This window comes from Dermacentor silvarum, chromosome 1, assembly GCF_013339745.2.
Source record: "Dermacentor silvarum isolate Dsil-2018 chromosome 1, BIME_Dsil_1.4, whole genome shotgun sequence".
NCBI classification, from domain to species: Eukaryota; Metazoa; Arthropoda; class Arachnida; order Ixodida; family Ixodidae; genus Dermacentor; species Dermacentor silvarum.
The window spans coordinates 270,828,270-270,845,093 of record NC_051154.1 but is presented as its reverse complement, the minus strand read 5'-3'; the positions used below and the strand labels follow the sequence as shown (position 1 = coordinate 270,845,093).

Below are 16,824 nucleotides of genomic sequence, written 5' to 3'. Positions count from 1 at the left end.
AAATTGCTTGCCACCATATCTTTTTCAACGTGCTACCGACATGGTCTATGGAAAGTGTATGTGCGACAACGAGCAACTCTTGCATGCCAGGCTATTAAAAAAAAATTATCAACAGGAAAACGAAGGGGTGCAGGTGTTCTCATTTCCGAGAAATGAGTGGGTTCGCAAGACGACTGGATCCGCCACATAGCTTGCAAACATTGTGTACCTACGTCGTACAGAAAGGTATAAGGGCCCGTGATGATAAACAAGTCTTAAGCTAGAATATTTCGTAAAAGGAAATTCCAGCCAATCTTGAGTCTGGGCATATTATTACAGAGTGGGGCAAGCCAATGGCAAAAAAAAAAAAAAAAAAAAAAAAACGCTTACGAACGAAAGGCATTGCGAATTCGGCCCAAGACTCTTTGTGCAGCCGAATACTTGTGCCAGTGCTTCCTTCACACTGAACATGCTGTTCACTTTTAATGCAGCATCTTCAACTTGAAAACAGCATTGTAACGTCAAAAACATAACGCCGAAGTCAAAGGTTTTCTATATAGTTAATTGACGGCCCGTTTGTGTACGTGCGCCGGTTCTGATCATGATCAAAGAAAGTGGTGATAACTTACTCGTAGAAAAAGAAAACAAGAAAAGAAATAAAAATAATGAGAACGACGCAGATAAAGTCCCACTAGATAGCCGCACTCTGTAATCAAGAAAGTAAGTAAAGGTTTGAAACTTAACAGCAAGCAGGTGTCATTTGAGAAGTCGCATCTGCTTGTGCTAAATTCAAATTTGTGTTCGAAGTAGACAAATACATTTTATACTAAGTCGTCGGCAAACGCTATGCCTTTCAGCTATTGCGTTGTTTTTTTTATTTTCTGTATATCTTTCAAAGCGACGCTTTCTTTTCGAACCCTACCAGATTTTGCTGACCATGGCTATATCGTTGCTTGCTGCTAGCGAACACAAAGGGCAGCCCTCACATAACGAATCGGCTTATATATATGACCATATATGTACTACCCCTAGAGATGTGCCGATGGCCGGCTCTGTTCCCTACGGAATTAGGCAACTGAACAACCAACGCTACCTAAACATCCTCAGTGCAACACACATGCGCCTTTAAGCGCATAATTCTTGTATTTATTAAACCGAAGGCTATTATGCTTCCTTTCCTGGAGTTTGACGCGTCTGCTCAGTCGGCTTCTGTACGAATAAAGTGGCCCGATCATGGAGACAGTACAATTAACCGGGCCCCTACCGGATATAGTGTAGTGCACTGTCGCTTGGCGGGTGTCTGCGAGCCCGACAGGAGGCACGTAATCGCTTGCGAACCGCGTTGCAGGAGGTGGACAGTTCTGTAACATTTAATTAACCACTTGATGAATGCGTCGCGTTATGTAAATGCAAACATGCCCGTTTGATCTATATAATTATTTTCCTTTTTTTTCAGTTCGAGCTTTGCTGTCACTTCTACGCAGCCGTTCCCCCAAGTATGTACTGCAAGAAAGGCAGGAAACAATTCACGCGAAAGTCAAATGGAAGTCCTGGGGTACTGCTAAGAGAACAGGACAGAGGCGCCACGGCTGCCTGCGTCGTGAGACGTACCTTTCTAGCTCTACACGTAAGATTTCTAGCTACTCCATGACGTGTTCGTGTCTGCTTGATGAAAAAGAAAATAAAAAATCAGTTAGGCTTTATTTGTTTGTCGATGTTGACCGCACTTTGAGTTTTATTGCCCGTCTTGGCGGCTCCGAGAAAAATACGCGTTTAGGTCATCGGGGCACGCTGTGAGGGTTAGTTTGCGCCGCGTATAAAAGGAGGCGGTTCCCGTTTCACACGAACGCTTCATGGCTTCGTGGAAGTAACCACGGAGGAGAATTTGTCGCCTAACGCGCCCTTTATAACCTACCACGTGAAAACTGCGCAGGAAGTTTCCACGCATATCTGCCATAGACGGAGTCCTTCATTGCCCTTTTTTTTTTTCTAAGGTTCAGCTACTGAATGCGGCTGACTTTTGCCGGGTTCTTTAAGAGGACGTTTCGCTGCACGAAATGGTGTTTAATGACCACGTGAAGTCTTGTTTATTTCCTTATCACGCTTATTGTTATTACTGAAAACGCGGACCCGACGGTGACTCACACTAATGATGGAATGTATACGTCATAACGGCGACCAAAACGAAGCCACCTGTTCCATGCCAGGATGTAGCGTAAGCATGAAATCATCTTCACTATACATCAGCAACGTGAGCATCTTATTGCTCCTCTAGGGGCGAAGAGAAGCTAAGAAATCATGTCATCGACTTCAAACGTTGTAGAGTTGGAAAGCGCCTTTTAGTAGTATAGCAGGCAGTAAGAGATATGTATAATGAATACCTAAAATTAATTCCTAATTGCGAATAATAAATACCTTGAGAAAGAGACAGACAGACAGAAGAAATGTTAAAGGCAGGGTGGTTAACGTAAATGTAAAAACCGATTCGCTACCCTACACTCGAGAAAGGGGGAGCGGGAGGTAGAAATATATAAGAAGAATATAGAGATAGAGACAGGGAGCACAGACACGCAATGACAGGCGGTCACTATCTGCAATCAATACCTAGTGTATGCGTATACGCGTATACACAGGGTGTTTCAGCGTAAACTTTCAAAATTTTTTAAAGGTTGCCTGCAGCAGATAGCAAAGTTCTAGTTCATGAGCTGGTCTACTCGAAGAGGCGGACATTACTTGCACAAAAAATTGACATGCATAATCGACTAATTAACAAAAATTCACCAATTAAGTTTTTAACCAATTACCTTATGGCCCATATTATCGAAATTTACAAATTATAGCCGTGGAGTTCGCAAGGCGGATCCACTTGGAAAGAATTCTCAGGATGACACTAGTTTAGAGATAATCATTCCCGAACTTGAGGAGAAATGCATTGGCGCTCCAGTAACTTTTGTGCTTCCATGCATAAAACGACTTTTTATTTAACTTCGAATGTGTTCGAACAACGAATGGCTCCTGTAAGATGCGCGACACTGCGTCCCCTCTCCTTGTTATGCTGGTGCTGTACAAGTTTAACTCTACGTTTCTTTTGCGTCACGTTGCCCGAGTAGGAAAACACCGCGAAGTGCGACGGCCGCGTTGGGAGAAGACCAGGCGCTCGGCGGAGTGAATCGAGCTTGCACGCACAGGCGGCCGCATCGCGCGCACTAATTGCCTGGAAACATCACGCACAACAAGAAACTAAAACAGGCTAATAAGGGCAGAATGGGGGGGGGGGGGGGGGGAAGCGAAACACCGCGCGCTCTTCGAGAGAGGGAGAGAGGAGCCGGCTTTGTCGTCAAGGGAGGCGCCGCGAACAGGCGAGGGCTTAGGTGTAGCCGTGACGCGGCTATTGGATGCTCATCTACATAAGTGTTTAGCGTCCACTAACAGCGACTGCTTCGTTTGCGACAACGAATTACACGGCGCCAGGCCGCACGAGTGACCACTTAGTAGGCGCCTAACGCGACGGCGAATGAAGACACAAACAAAACGCTTCGAGAAGGTGAGACACGCCGGAACCTGCGACGGCACGTATAATGACGTTTCTGGTGCGTTTTTTATATCTGTGGTTTCTCTTGTTTACCGGACGCTCGGATTATGACTTTTTTTCCCCTTCTTTCTTCCACCGCTGAGTAGTATTCAGCGTGACGGCGCAACGCTGTTTCGACACACGGGTAAAGACGCGCGAACGCGCTCGGAATGACTGCCAACAAACAAACAAACAAACAAACAAACAAACAAACAAACAAACAAACAAACAAACAAACAAACAACGCTTTCCGTATTCTTGCAGGTTTTTTTTTTTTTTTTTTTTTGCAAGTGCTGGCGCTTGCTTGCGTTTTATTTATTTCCCGTATGTTTATTAACGCGGGATAATTCCGTTCCTCGATTAGCGCAATAAAAGATGCACGAAAACCCCGGGAGACGGGCACACTTTTTTTTTCCTTCCCTCGTTTCTGCGTCACACCGCGAATATTGGCTTCATTCTCCTGAAAAGAATTGCTCCTTACACGTTCTCGCGGAGTCGTTAAAACAATGCCCATTATGCTGCGAACTGAGCGAATTACTTTGAGAATGTTTGAAGCACGCAGCCCGTCGCCAAGGGCTCCTAGAAACTAAAGTCAAAATACAAAAAAGAAGAAAAAAAGAAAAAGAAATATGAGAAAGTAAATCGGCAGTATCGCGCAATAATGACATCACGCACAGGCCTTGGAAAGCGGAGGTCACGTGAATGCGTTGTATGTATATGCGTGTGTGTATGAGCGCAGACATACGAGTCGAAGGCGTTGTTCGTTTGCGCATACATTTGGGCTGCCATCCTTGTTTACCTGAACGCCACCGGGTGAACGCGAAGAAAGAGTGCTATAGACGTAGAGAGCTTTGGCAACCGAGTGCTATGTTCTATGAAAAAAAAAATAACATTGTGCACTATTATTCACTCAGCGTGTTCTTAACGAACTTACTACAATCAAGTTGAAATCAGACTGACGTCTACAGATAGCTACCGGTGCCCACTACAGATACGTCAATATACAGATAAAATATATGCCCAATTAAGCGGACATCGTTGGCTAGAAAACCCTAAACAATCAATTCACTAATTAAACTAATTACATTAATGAACTCTCTAGTTGCAATATTTACGGCACGTGCTTATACTGGGACATTTAAAGGAGTCGTCATAACCGTCTAGGTCCATGTTTCTACATTTCAAAATGGCCGTGTATGCCAAAATATCTGGCGTCAAATTATTCCTTCAATTATAACATGATTGCGCATGCGGCACCGCGAAGCGCGGCTCTCCGTACCAACCCCTCTGTGACGTAAACGTGTGACGTAAAATGAAGCTGCCACCACACCACCCTCTTCCCACGAGCTAATTGCGATTGGCAATTTGCGAAACTCCCGATTGGACGCATTGTCGCTTCGGCAGCAGACGCGATACAGCGATACAGGCCGCTTCGTCGCGTACTATTCGTACTATTCTAGCTCTATTTTTGCGGCGCCATACTATGTGAGCCATACTGTGAGCCGAATAACTTGACGCCTGTTATTTCGGTATACATGGGCATGGCGAAATGTTGAAAACACTTAACTACACTGTTCTGACGATTCCCTGCAATTTTCCGATATAAACATGTGTCGTAAAGTTTGTAACTAAGTTAATTATTGTAATTAGTATATGTAGTGGATGAATTGCTTTGGGTTCTTTTTTTTTGCAAAGGATATCCGCTTGGGCAGATAATTGATCGGTAGTGCAGTGATTGGAGTAAGTTTTGTAAGCGTTTTTGAAAAATAAAACAAAAACGAAAACGTGTCCGAAGCAAAAAAATTCACGCAGAAACTCCTCTGGGAGTTGCCTAAGTACGCGTAAGCATTGTGCCACTTGCTCATCTCCACGCAACCCGGTGTCATTATCAATGTTAGGAAACTTGATCCGACCAGCATAATCCCTTATCCACCCTCATCGGTCGTTATCAACCTTGTCGAACGTGATCTGACCTTTATCAACTCTTATTCGTCCTTATCAACCTGGATGTCAAGATTGCTTGCTGGCTTGCTTGCTTGCTTGTTCCTCGCTTGTGGCGCTTAGCCACTACGGGGTATTCTGTTGGAAAACCATAACAACAGTTGCTGAGGGGGGTATATGAAATGCTTTATTTATGGTTCGGATGCTTGTTTTGAGCTAGTTCTTTATTGAAACGTACGCTGTTCTGTGTTGTATGGGTGATTTCAATGAATGTATGCCCTGTTCGCTTCACTTCGCTGAGCCCTTGTAGCCTCTGCCTTACGGGGTATGAGTCATTGCAGTCGTCTTACGTGACGACAAATTTCTCGTTGGGTAGGCATAGAAATGCTTATGCATTAAAAAAAGAAAATAGTGTATACGGTATTTGACCTATAAAATTTAGTTTGTAGTGAGCGCCTGTGTACTATATTCATGTCATGAACTTAGACCCACTCGCCTAAATGGCTATCCTAATTCCAACGAACTGCGCCAGTTCTTTTGTTCTTTATATATATATATATATATATATATATATATATATATATATATATATATATATATATATATACCTATATATTTGCGTGTTCTTGCGTATGTAACGAACGTTCTTGGAAATCATAACGACTTTAATACGAAAGCATTATATGGCCCACTTCGCGAAAATCCGGCGGTGGCTGACCAAAACATGGTACCAAAAAAATGGCCGACGGTGCAAAAAGAGTAAAAACACGTCAAGCAATGTTCGGATACAGGTCAAATTTTTGAGCGTCTTACACAACCCGGCATCCTGTCTTCCCCATATGCAAACGCTCACGCAATACTTTTGATAGTGTGCGGGTCACTGTCGTCATCGTCTTATATCACGCGCTAACGATCCTTCAATACGAAGTGGCACCGCTGTGCTCCGCGTATCCCATAGTGGGTAAAAAATTGATTTAAATTATGGGGTTTTACGTGCCAAAACCACGATCTGATTATGTGGCGCACCGTAGTGGGGGACTCCGAAATAATTTATACCACCTGGGTTTCTTTAAGGTGCACCTAAATCTAAGTACACGGGCGTTTTCGCATTTCGCCCCAATCGAAATGCGGCCGCCGTGGCCGGGATTCAATCCTGCGACATCGTGCTTAGCAGCCCAACACCATAGCCACTAAGCAACCACGGCGGTTCCCCATAGTGTGTAGGAGCCACGTACGTGACAGGAAACAACAACAACAACAACAACAACGACAACACCAACACCCTCGAAGCCAAATCATGAGCGTTTAAAATGAGGTGTACCACCACCATCACGTCTCAAAAGGAACGGACATGCAGGATGAATACCTAAGAGAAAACATTTCACCAAAGCGACTATACAATGCTTTAGGATTCCCACACGTAATCAGTCTTAAGTTTATCTGCCGAATTTTATTTCGTTTTACTTTTTTTTTTACTTTTCCACTGAATAAGTGTTAATTTCTGAAAGCCAGGTGCTCGACATATAGTGCCACCTTTGCTCGGACAGCCCGTGTAATTCTGGTGTGTAATTGTGCGTTCTCAGAAAACACTGACGGTTCGTGCTGTGTTTCCCCCTGCTCTCAAGGCCACGGTGCGCGCGAATGTTGTTCCATTTTGCGCGTCACGGTTCTCACTTTTATGCGCGTGGTAACGTTTCTGCACCTCCTCCGTGACGTCACGCTTGCCCCCCCCCCCCCCCCTCTTTCTAGCAAGTGCATTACAACTTCTGGACTTCTGGAAACCTGCGTCACCCTGCGAAGATACGCTGCTGCAGAATTATGCCTACTGCGATTCGTCATCGTAACTGCTTATGCATGCAGTATTCTGAAGAACCGAAGGCAGGCAATCAAAATTTGGCGATTGAGACGCCCCCCCCCCCCCCCCTCGCGCGCTTTTTCGCGCCGTGCTCTGTTTACATGTTTGTCTAGGTAAAATGAACGCAGTAAAAACAGCTTTTTGTTTCTTTTAATACATGTTCCAATAGATACCAACCACGAGGAACGAAACGATGCTAGTGATGAAAACTCTCTGTAATTGGCTATCAATATCATCGATACTTTTTTTTAAACTGTCAGTAGTGTAAAAGGATTTTCGATAGTACTAGTGGTAGGACTCCAAGTTCGCTAGCGTTCGTTATTGACATTGCTATGAATTGCCTCGTGAAGGAAGGAAGTTAACTTCGCGTTATAAAGAAATGAGCAAGCATGAACGAAGGATGTTTGGATTCGTGCAGTAAAACTTCGCCAACATAAAAGCAGTTTATCGGCTGTGGAGAACGCCACTCTGGTTGGGAACCAATGTAAATTTCGACTACTTACGGTTCTCAAACGCGCACAGAAACAACAATAACTACAACAACTAGAAGAGAAACTTGGGCGATTTGGTGGGAATTCATGTTTAGGAAAATAACAGCGCTGGATAGACAAGAACACAGGCGAAGAAGAATTCCCATCAACTCGCCCAAGTTTCCCTTCCAGTACAGTTCATTTCTTGTACATCAGGATCTGTCTTTTATCCGAACTTCTTCCCAAATGACCCGACCGCCTTGGCATCGACGATAGGGGTTTGCATGTGCATAGTCAGGGTATATTTCTCGTACGTAAAACAAGGCTTGTGCCCACCGTACTTCCAGGGAACTTGTGGTTTCCTAAAGCCTTCGATAGGACACGCCAAAAAAAAAACAAAAAAAAAAAAAACAGCGCCAGTGTCGTGTTCTTCTTTGTCTGTGTCCTTGTCCATCCAGCGCTGTCATTTTCCTAAACATGAACTACAACAACACAAATAAAAAAATAAATAAATACAGGCAGTTCAGGACCCATCAGGAAAACGAGGCATTGTGATGACTGAAAGTTGCGCAACTCACGAGTTGAAGTCACAAGTGCGCGAGGTTAGTTTGGTTGACCGTGTCTTGAAAAACGCAGTTACACTGCCACAAAAGTGTGTGTGTGTGTGTGTGGGGGGGGGGGGGGTTAGCCATTCACGTGCGACATTAGCACATTATTTGTCTTACATGCAGTACGTGTCATTAACAACGTCTGTAGCATCGACACCTGTTAATAATCACTACTACGCTAGATGAGAAACTTCATACTTCACTCGGCATCACCGCCACTCTTTCACCCTGAAAAGAAAACGGGTTCGGCATGTGAGCTGGTGCAAGCGCTATGATTTTATTGAAACTATTGTGGAGCGACTAAAAAAAAGTGACTACGTTGGAAATGTAGTCAAAGTATTGTTAAAAATGTTATCGCAATAAATTGCGCTCCAGAACTATAAGAAAGTGAACATTTTAATTTTAGTTAAGAGACCGCAAATACAACTATATGAGCTGTTTATGTTTCGTATTATTAGTTGTTAGTACTAGGCCGGTAACATGTAAAGATTCATATTCCAGTCTTTTGCCCTTTGTTATTGGCTGCCATGACGCGAAGTCTTTGTTATCGCCGGTATCGGCAACTTGCTGCGATGAGCGATAAATGAATAGAATCGAAGGGAAAGCTTGCCAGTGCCATACAGCCTCTGGCAGCTCTTTTTTTAACATTTCCGGAGCGTCCAAGTCCTGCTATGCGTAGCCAACGAGTGCATTGTCTGTTATTTACTTTTCGACACAGAGAAAACAAAAGAATGAAAAGGTTGTCGGGGCATTCTGCGTCAGGATGTAGGCGGGCGCATGAATCCCATGTTCGTGTGATTTCTACCCACACAAGTATTGCGTTCTAAATTAAGGTAGTAACATATGGTCTATCGCTACAGTTGCTTGATTGATGTGTTATTCGCAGCGGAAGTGAAGAAACAAGATAAGCACGAGAAACCAGATAGACAGAATGGCCGCTGAGCATCAAATGGTTCGCCACACAAACGTGCACTAGATTACATCGCAACAACAGCGCTGCATGCTGCGCGCTGCACTACACGTGTAGAGCATAAGTGGTCATCGCGCGCTTTGTGCTCGACGACTCGTTCGATGACGAGGCGTCGTCTCTACCGGAGTCATTATGACATCGCAGGGACGTGGAAGGCCTTGTCGGCTGTTACTCGTATCCCGGAAGTGTTCGTGCTCAAGCCGCCTTATCATTTGAAATTCGAGTTTCGTGGAACAAAATGCTGCCAACGACTCCGCAAAACAACAACAACAACAAAAAAAAAAACAGATAAAAACTTGCTTTTTAATGTTGCCTCCCATCGGTGCGCCTATACAGGGCGCAACTCCCTGAGCTCACCTCGTGTGTGCCCCACACCAAGGGTAAGATGTCGCTGCAATCACGTGGGCGATCGGTCAGTGGTTGCTGCGTAGGATTGCTAACTGGATCTGGGCGCTGTAGCCTGGGTTCGAGCTCCGTTTCTGCCGGACAGCTCAGTTATATTATTTTGTCGCTTGGTAAATGTACGGCTTAGGTTGGCTTACAACGCATTTCACTGACTGTCGTGGAGAGCCAAATTAATTTCCTCGGATTCCGAATGACGTTGCAAGCAGTTCGGATTCGCGCTCAGGAACAGGTTTTGGCGGGGCGAAGAAGAATTTTGTGCTCGAAACGCTTGCTGGGAAAGTTGTGGCAGAGCCCCTCTGACCAAGTGCTTCGGTCCTTTCGTGATCTTTCGCTGTCTGTGTTGCGTCAGGACGCGCACTATCGCTTCACTGAATATGGAAATCGCCATTGGCGGATTTGTTTCAACGGTCGAGCAGACATGTTCGCAGGCTTATCGCCGAAAGAGAGAGAGAGCGAAATAAAACGCACAGCATAGTTTCGCATGAGTGACCGAGTACCGAGGATGTCCCATTTGTTGCATCAGGCCTGATCATGCGCGCGTAGTTCGAAACAAAGATCCAAAGCTGGAAAAAGAGAGAGAGAGAGAGACAGAAAAAAAAGAGCGCTTCCTAAGCTTCAGGAGTCGCAGAGGCCATTTAAGGTAATATAACAGGGGAAATTGTTTCAAAAGAAAACAACGTAGCTGGGTAAGACACTTGCACAACAGTTTTTCTCTTGGTGATCAGTGTCACAGTCCTCTCCCATATAAGAAAGTTTATGTGCCTAACGATAGTGTACGTAGCCTATGTAAGGTTATTGCGAAGTAGTGGAAACAACTTGCACAAAATTTACGGCAGCGTATAATATGTAGAAAGCCTGCCCAATTGGTCTAGATCCATGGGAGAAAGCGCAAACAGGAGCAGGACGAACGAATGGTATTGCTGGAGGAGCTCCGACGGAAGCAGGGAATCAATAGAAACATTTTTGCAATGCAAGTTTGTACAAACGAACAAGAACGAGCAATAAGAGTCGCGGGGTAGCCCGCCGCTATCAGTCACGATAAAGATGCGCAGCTGCGCGCACACAATTCGGGCATCACTGTCTCTTTGAAAGTCGAGATTGCTATGTAGATCCACCTGTTGGATAGAACGGTACTGTGGCCCGGGAGCGTCCAGATCCCGTCGCAACGGAAAGTCGGTGGCGGCACAGTAGCTATGGCGTTTTCTTGCTGAGAACGGGGTCCCGGGTTCGATTCCCGACTGCAGCGGACGCATTACGATACGGCTGCACGTTCACGATTTCCGTTTGGTCATAACTGCTCGGACCACGGGCCGGGCCGTGCATGGCCTTTTAGATCGGCCTGAGTACGTGTGTACCAAGCAAAGCGGAAAAACTAGAGGATACCACATGGTATACTCTATATTGTGTTTTGCTTCGAACTATAATATTTCACCCACACCTTTGTTTTGCCCGTGCAAACATCCTGCTTTCTGCACCTCTGGAGGACCGCGACATTTTCTTTCTTTTTTTTCCTACCCTGCGCTACACTCGGTCGCGCCGTTTTCGCCCAACTTCTTTGACCTGCGCTCTGGTTTATGTCTGCATCGTGTACCGCAGCGCGCACTTTTGCGGCTGCCTCATGTTTCACTGCTGCCTCTGGCGTACGTGCCTTCGATGTTCTGGTGGTAAGGTTGGACGGATCGTGAGTATTCAGAAGAAAAGGGCCCAGCACCTAAACCGGCTGATGCATTTTTGCTTTCTTTTTTCAGTTTTTTTTAAACTATCCTACGTTACCATTCGCCCGACGATAGGATCATGATAATTCCTGGGACGCTACATATAGGGTGTCCCGCGTAACTTGAGCCAAACTTTAAAGGGGTCCTGAACCACCCATCGGGCTTCGTGAAATAACATAGTCCGCGGGTAGCATAACGCTGTTGTGAACATCTCAGCCAAGTTCTGCTGTCGTACGCAGTCCATGGAGCTCGCAAGCGGAACGCGAAGTCACCTTTCTCTCAAACGCTCTCGTTTCAAAAGAGCACATGATCCTCGCTCTTTTCTGTGTGCTTTATTCCGTAATAAAGCACACTCCAATACACGGCTGCTATTGGTCGCTGCGGTCGGCTACACCGCGGCTGCCGTGAGGTGCCGCCAAAAGTGCAGTGGCTAAGCGCACTGCGGCTCTCTGAGGACAACCGCGTTTGGCTTACGTTTAGCGCTTCGTATGCACCAAAATCGTAAGTCCAAAATTAAATTTGAACTGCGCGCCACGAAGACGTTTCCGAGGCGAAGCGTTGTGGCCCCGCCCTACTCCGCCGTAGCCTTCGCAGTGCAAGGAATTGAAGGAGGAATGGGAGTACAGCGGATGCCGTGTTTGATTGCCAATAACTGCGCGTCTGCTGAACGCATTGACGTACTTTTTGCGGCAAAGTGATTCTGAAATAGCGTTTTTTTTCACTTGAAATGTCTTTCTCCACATCGATAAAAAGTAGTTCAGGGCCCCTTTAAAAATATATGAATGCGATATAGCTGGACAGAACCGAGGTAATGTTGTTTGGTGTCGCTTGGAGATACTGAGATTATTTTTTGCATTCCGCCTAATTAGATAATTATTCCTAAATAATTAATCAACTTCTCAATTATTATGGTTAGAAGAAAAGTGTCAATGAGAAGATTGTAGAGCAACATGAGAAACTCCCGATACAGATTTCTAGTGCTCAATACGTGCTACATAAAAAGGTTTTTCCGAGTGTGAAAGATGCCCGCAAATACACGCAAACTGCCTCGAGCGGGCAGTCGCGCGGCAGTTTTGCGTGTAATCGCGGGTTTCTTTCATGCTTGAAAAAACACTTTTATGTAGCACGTATTGAGCACCAGAAATATGTATCGGGAGTTTTTCATGCTGCTCTATGCGACTGTCTCTCTTTTTCGTGGTGCCAGGAAGAGGCTACTTCAAGTCTCACTCACTTTACGTCTATCTTTTGCCGTTCTCATACAATGTCAAGCAGCGCAGCCGGTGGGTCAGCTGAATCACAGATCGCAGTTCTTGTGAATACAACATGCTTCAGCGATTTGTTCTGTTGCGTTTGCCGGTATATAAAGAATTCGCGTACGACGACAAATGAGGCTATTTTTAGCGATGAGATGACAGGTGAGAAAAAAGAATGCCCTTAACACTATCGCGATGTTCGGGTAGACGCGTACTGAGGCAGCACCCCGGCTGGTCATCATACGCATACCTTGAAGCGAAAAAAAAATACACTCGCGAGATATGCGGCACACTCACCGAGTCCTCCTTGAGTATCTGCGGTAGGCGGGCGATGGCGTGTTTCGTGAGGGCGGGTATGTGCGGGTGCTCCACCTGGATGTTGCAGTGCTGTCCACGGAAGTCCTCATCGCCGGAGCGCGTCAGCGACACAACCTCGAGGCACTGATCGTAGTCGCCGTAGTCCGACATGGTCACGTCCAGGATGCCCGACGGGGGCCTCCCGATGGAGTCCAGCACTGAAGGACAGAAAAAAAAAGAAGAAAAGGTGCTTGGATTCAGGACTCTAAACGAACCAGCAATAGAGGGAAGCTAATACCCCCGTCACACTGGGCGTTTCAATGTCAATAGATTCGAATGACACTCGGTGCAAGAAATGCCATTCGACCTGTGGTGGTGCTACACAGGAAGAATTAATGTCATTCGGTCATGATATCAATGGTGATCATTCCCAAAATTTAGCAAGAAAAGTGAACGAGGTATGTATGAGTGTCTGAAAAGATTATCTATTTATCTTAAAATATATATGGGGCGTCGCTTCACTGAAAGAATACGCATGTATAACTTCTATTCCAGAATTACTGGTCACCGTGAGCCAAGACAAGGTTTAGCCAGCTTAGCAGTCATAGCCGATAAATTCAACACAAACAATATGACAGTGGCGCACCGACGGGGGGGGGGGGATTCGGGGGTTGTAACCCCCCCCCCCCCCTGAGGCCGACTTAACCCCCCCCCCCCCTTTTGTTTAACCCCTTTTTTCCTTACACATTTGAGTACTGCAACTAAGATGTAAGACGCGCAATCGTCTGCACACTCGCAAAAAGCGCATTTTTTGACAATTTCCAGTGAAGAAATCGAAATTAGTGCTGTTTAGATGGTATGGGCAAACTGTCAACCCCCCCCCCCCCCCCCCCTCCCTGGCAGAGATCCTGGGTGCGCTACTGCAATATGACTGACATGGCAGCGCTGAACGACGACGCTCAGTTGCAGCAGGTGAAGCGGTTAGTTGCGGTGTACCTTGCTTTGTACAGTGGTGAGCACTGTTAGGGTGAACACCTCATTAGTATTCAAGTTGGTATAGCCTTCAATATACCTTCTACTTCAGGGGGGAAATGTGCCGAATACGATGCCTAATGATGGTGCCGATAAAACAAATAATACTTTTCTTTATTTTGTGCTAAACATTAACTGCTATAGGCTCGTGAATACTAATGAGGGGTTCACCCTAATAGTGCTCACCACTGCACGTGCACACAGGCACCCATTTGTTTACAGTATGGCCGACTAGTAAAGCGACGGTGGCCAGCCGCCACTGAGGTGGACAGTAAAAACATTTTGTGACAGCCTGCCGTACAGCATTTTTCTCGTAAAAATGACAGATGCATGTCGCGTGGCAACCCAAACGAAAAAAATTAACACACACATACACACACAGGCAAAATAATTACCTTTTTACATGAACGCTTCTAATACTACAAACGCTCAATGTCATATTTTACCTTGTCTCTGGGGTAGAGTGTATACATTCGCTTCGAGTGCGAAGCCTTATGAGTTTCTCGAACTTATTCGATTGCGAAAGTAATTCGATTCTAATGGCATTAAATGTCGTTGTGTAGCAGCCGAATAATGTAATTCGGTGCTAATTCCATTAAGTTCGGATGACATTAACACATCCAGTGTGACAGGGGTATAAGCAGCCAAGGTATTCGTAATAAACTTCTGCTGCCGAAAGTGCATACTAATTACAGAAAAATTTGCATTTTCTTCTTTTATTTTATTACGGAATACACTTTAAATTCAAAGAAACAATGCCTGTTCGCGTATTTAAGCGAAAACGATTTTTTCTTCAATAATTACCTGCTGCGTCCCATATAATGGGTCTTTTATGGTGATTTTCATGCTAACCACTGAAATTTTGTATACTGTTTTGGTAACTGCCAATATCTTATTTTTTGTAATTATTTGTTCTCTACAGCCACAATACAGCAGGTACGGTCCACCTGCGGTATGTAAGTTGGGGACCTCCTTCTGCATATTCTGCTACGTAACTCTACTGTTGTATTCATATAAAGATTGATAGATTCATTTTCTACTTCAGTCTCCACTGCAGCCCATTTATGACAGTACGAAGAGAGAAAGAGAGAGAGAGAGAGAGACCGAGGAATGACAGGGAGGTTAATCAAGGCACACGTCCAATTGGCTAACGTATGTGCTGGATGAAAGATCAATCAATAAATCAATCAATCAATCGCTTATTTCTCACTGAGAAATATAGGAGTAACAGAGAAAAATCTGCGAACTGCAGTTTGAAGGGGCTCCAGAACCCTGCATGCAGTCTAGATGCCTAAAAAAAGAGCGAAAAAAGAAGAAACCTGACCACAGAACAGTGCAGACGTATATAATGGTCCCCATGTTCACAGGTGTATTGGTCCCTTCTGCCTGATGCAACACGTTTCTGTGGCTGCTGAGGACTGCCTTCGAGTGCGCCACATTTTCGCAACAATATATAACTAATGCGCAACAACTATACAACAGGCATGGTTGCAGCGTCTCCGTAAGCGGACCAGACTGTGTTATGGCTTTGACGGTTGCTAAAGACCTCGAAGTTAAATCTTTTTAAAGCTTTAACGGAGAGAAGTCCTGTTGACGAAACGTTGGCGCGACACTGTGGCTTCACTGTATATTCACTCCGAATTCTTCACCAGTGATTGTTTCACTTCCGAAACCATTCAGAAATTCATAAACAATTTATACAGAAAAAAAGTGATACCTGCGTCGTGTAGACGACGGGCAAAGAGCCAACTACGAGCACCACCGCCCTATTTTTTTCTTGATGCGTCATAATATGTGATGAGTTATCGTAGAACAGGGCATCCTAATAGGTTTACCAGCGGTTAAGGTTCAAAATTATAATATAAAGCGCGTTATATAGAGTTGTCAGAAATGCCGCATCAGAAATACCGCATCATACAGGATCCGATTCAATCTATATATACGGCTGAATGTTTCATGAGACCGCAGTTGACAGCTGTCCTTTAGTGTATCGTCTGAAAGTCAGGCATAGAATATTCCGCAACAAATGGGTTCACAGCGCTTTCTGTAGGACAGAAACATGGTAAAGGTGACATGAATGGCAACAAGTAAAAAAAAAAAAGAGAAATAGCTACAACAGGGCTTGGTTTGGGCAAATTCGGAGGAGCTGTTATTACGGAAAAGCACGCCTAAAAAGCACAGCACCGCCCTCCACCCCCCCCCCCCCCCCCAGAAAAAAAATAGGACAAAATTAAAAAAAAAACAAAATAGCAAATAATCATGTTGAGCAGTATAACATCTCACTCAGGGCCCTTGCATCTGCCTAAATAAAAGTATTTCTTTTCAGAAACCAGCTTATAATCGTCAGGGAAGCGTCAACCATATTCAGATCTTCTAATTAGTTGAAGACCTGCAAAACTGGGATTTTTAATCCTGTCGCTCGTCTTGGCCACTATTATTTTCAGCTATTAAATTCATAACTCATGCCATTTTGCCTCTTTCTCGGCTTAGCCACGCATACACGGGACAGATCAACAGCGCATCCGTCCGAAGATGCGTCCCTGACAACGAAAAAGCCTCAAAACCGAGCACAGCCTCCAAAATTTTTAATTAAAAATTAATCCAATCAATAGCAAGAATACGTTCAAAAACGACGTGAAGCATAAATACTTTAGCAGATCAGTGCAAACATCTTAGTAGGCATACATTAAACGCCAGCTCAGAGCAGATGAAGTCTTGAACAAAGGCA

General features: G+C 44.9%; 1 protein-coding gene across 1 annotated transcript in view; it reads right to left on the bottom strand.

The window, feature by feature from the left end:
• The window catches only part of LOC119440408 (nose resistant to fluoxetine protein 6), a 539,389-nt gene that overhangs the window by 407,521 nt on the left and 115,044 nt on the right, over positions 1–16,824 (bottom strand). The window contains exon 2 of the mRNA XM_049661052.1: positions 13,065–13,282. Coding sequence (XP_049517009.1) covers positions 13,065–13,282 — 218 coding nt within the window. The remainder of the gene's footprint in view (positions 1–13,064; positions 13,283–16,824) is intronic.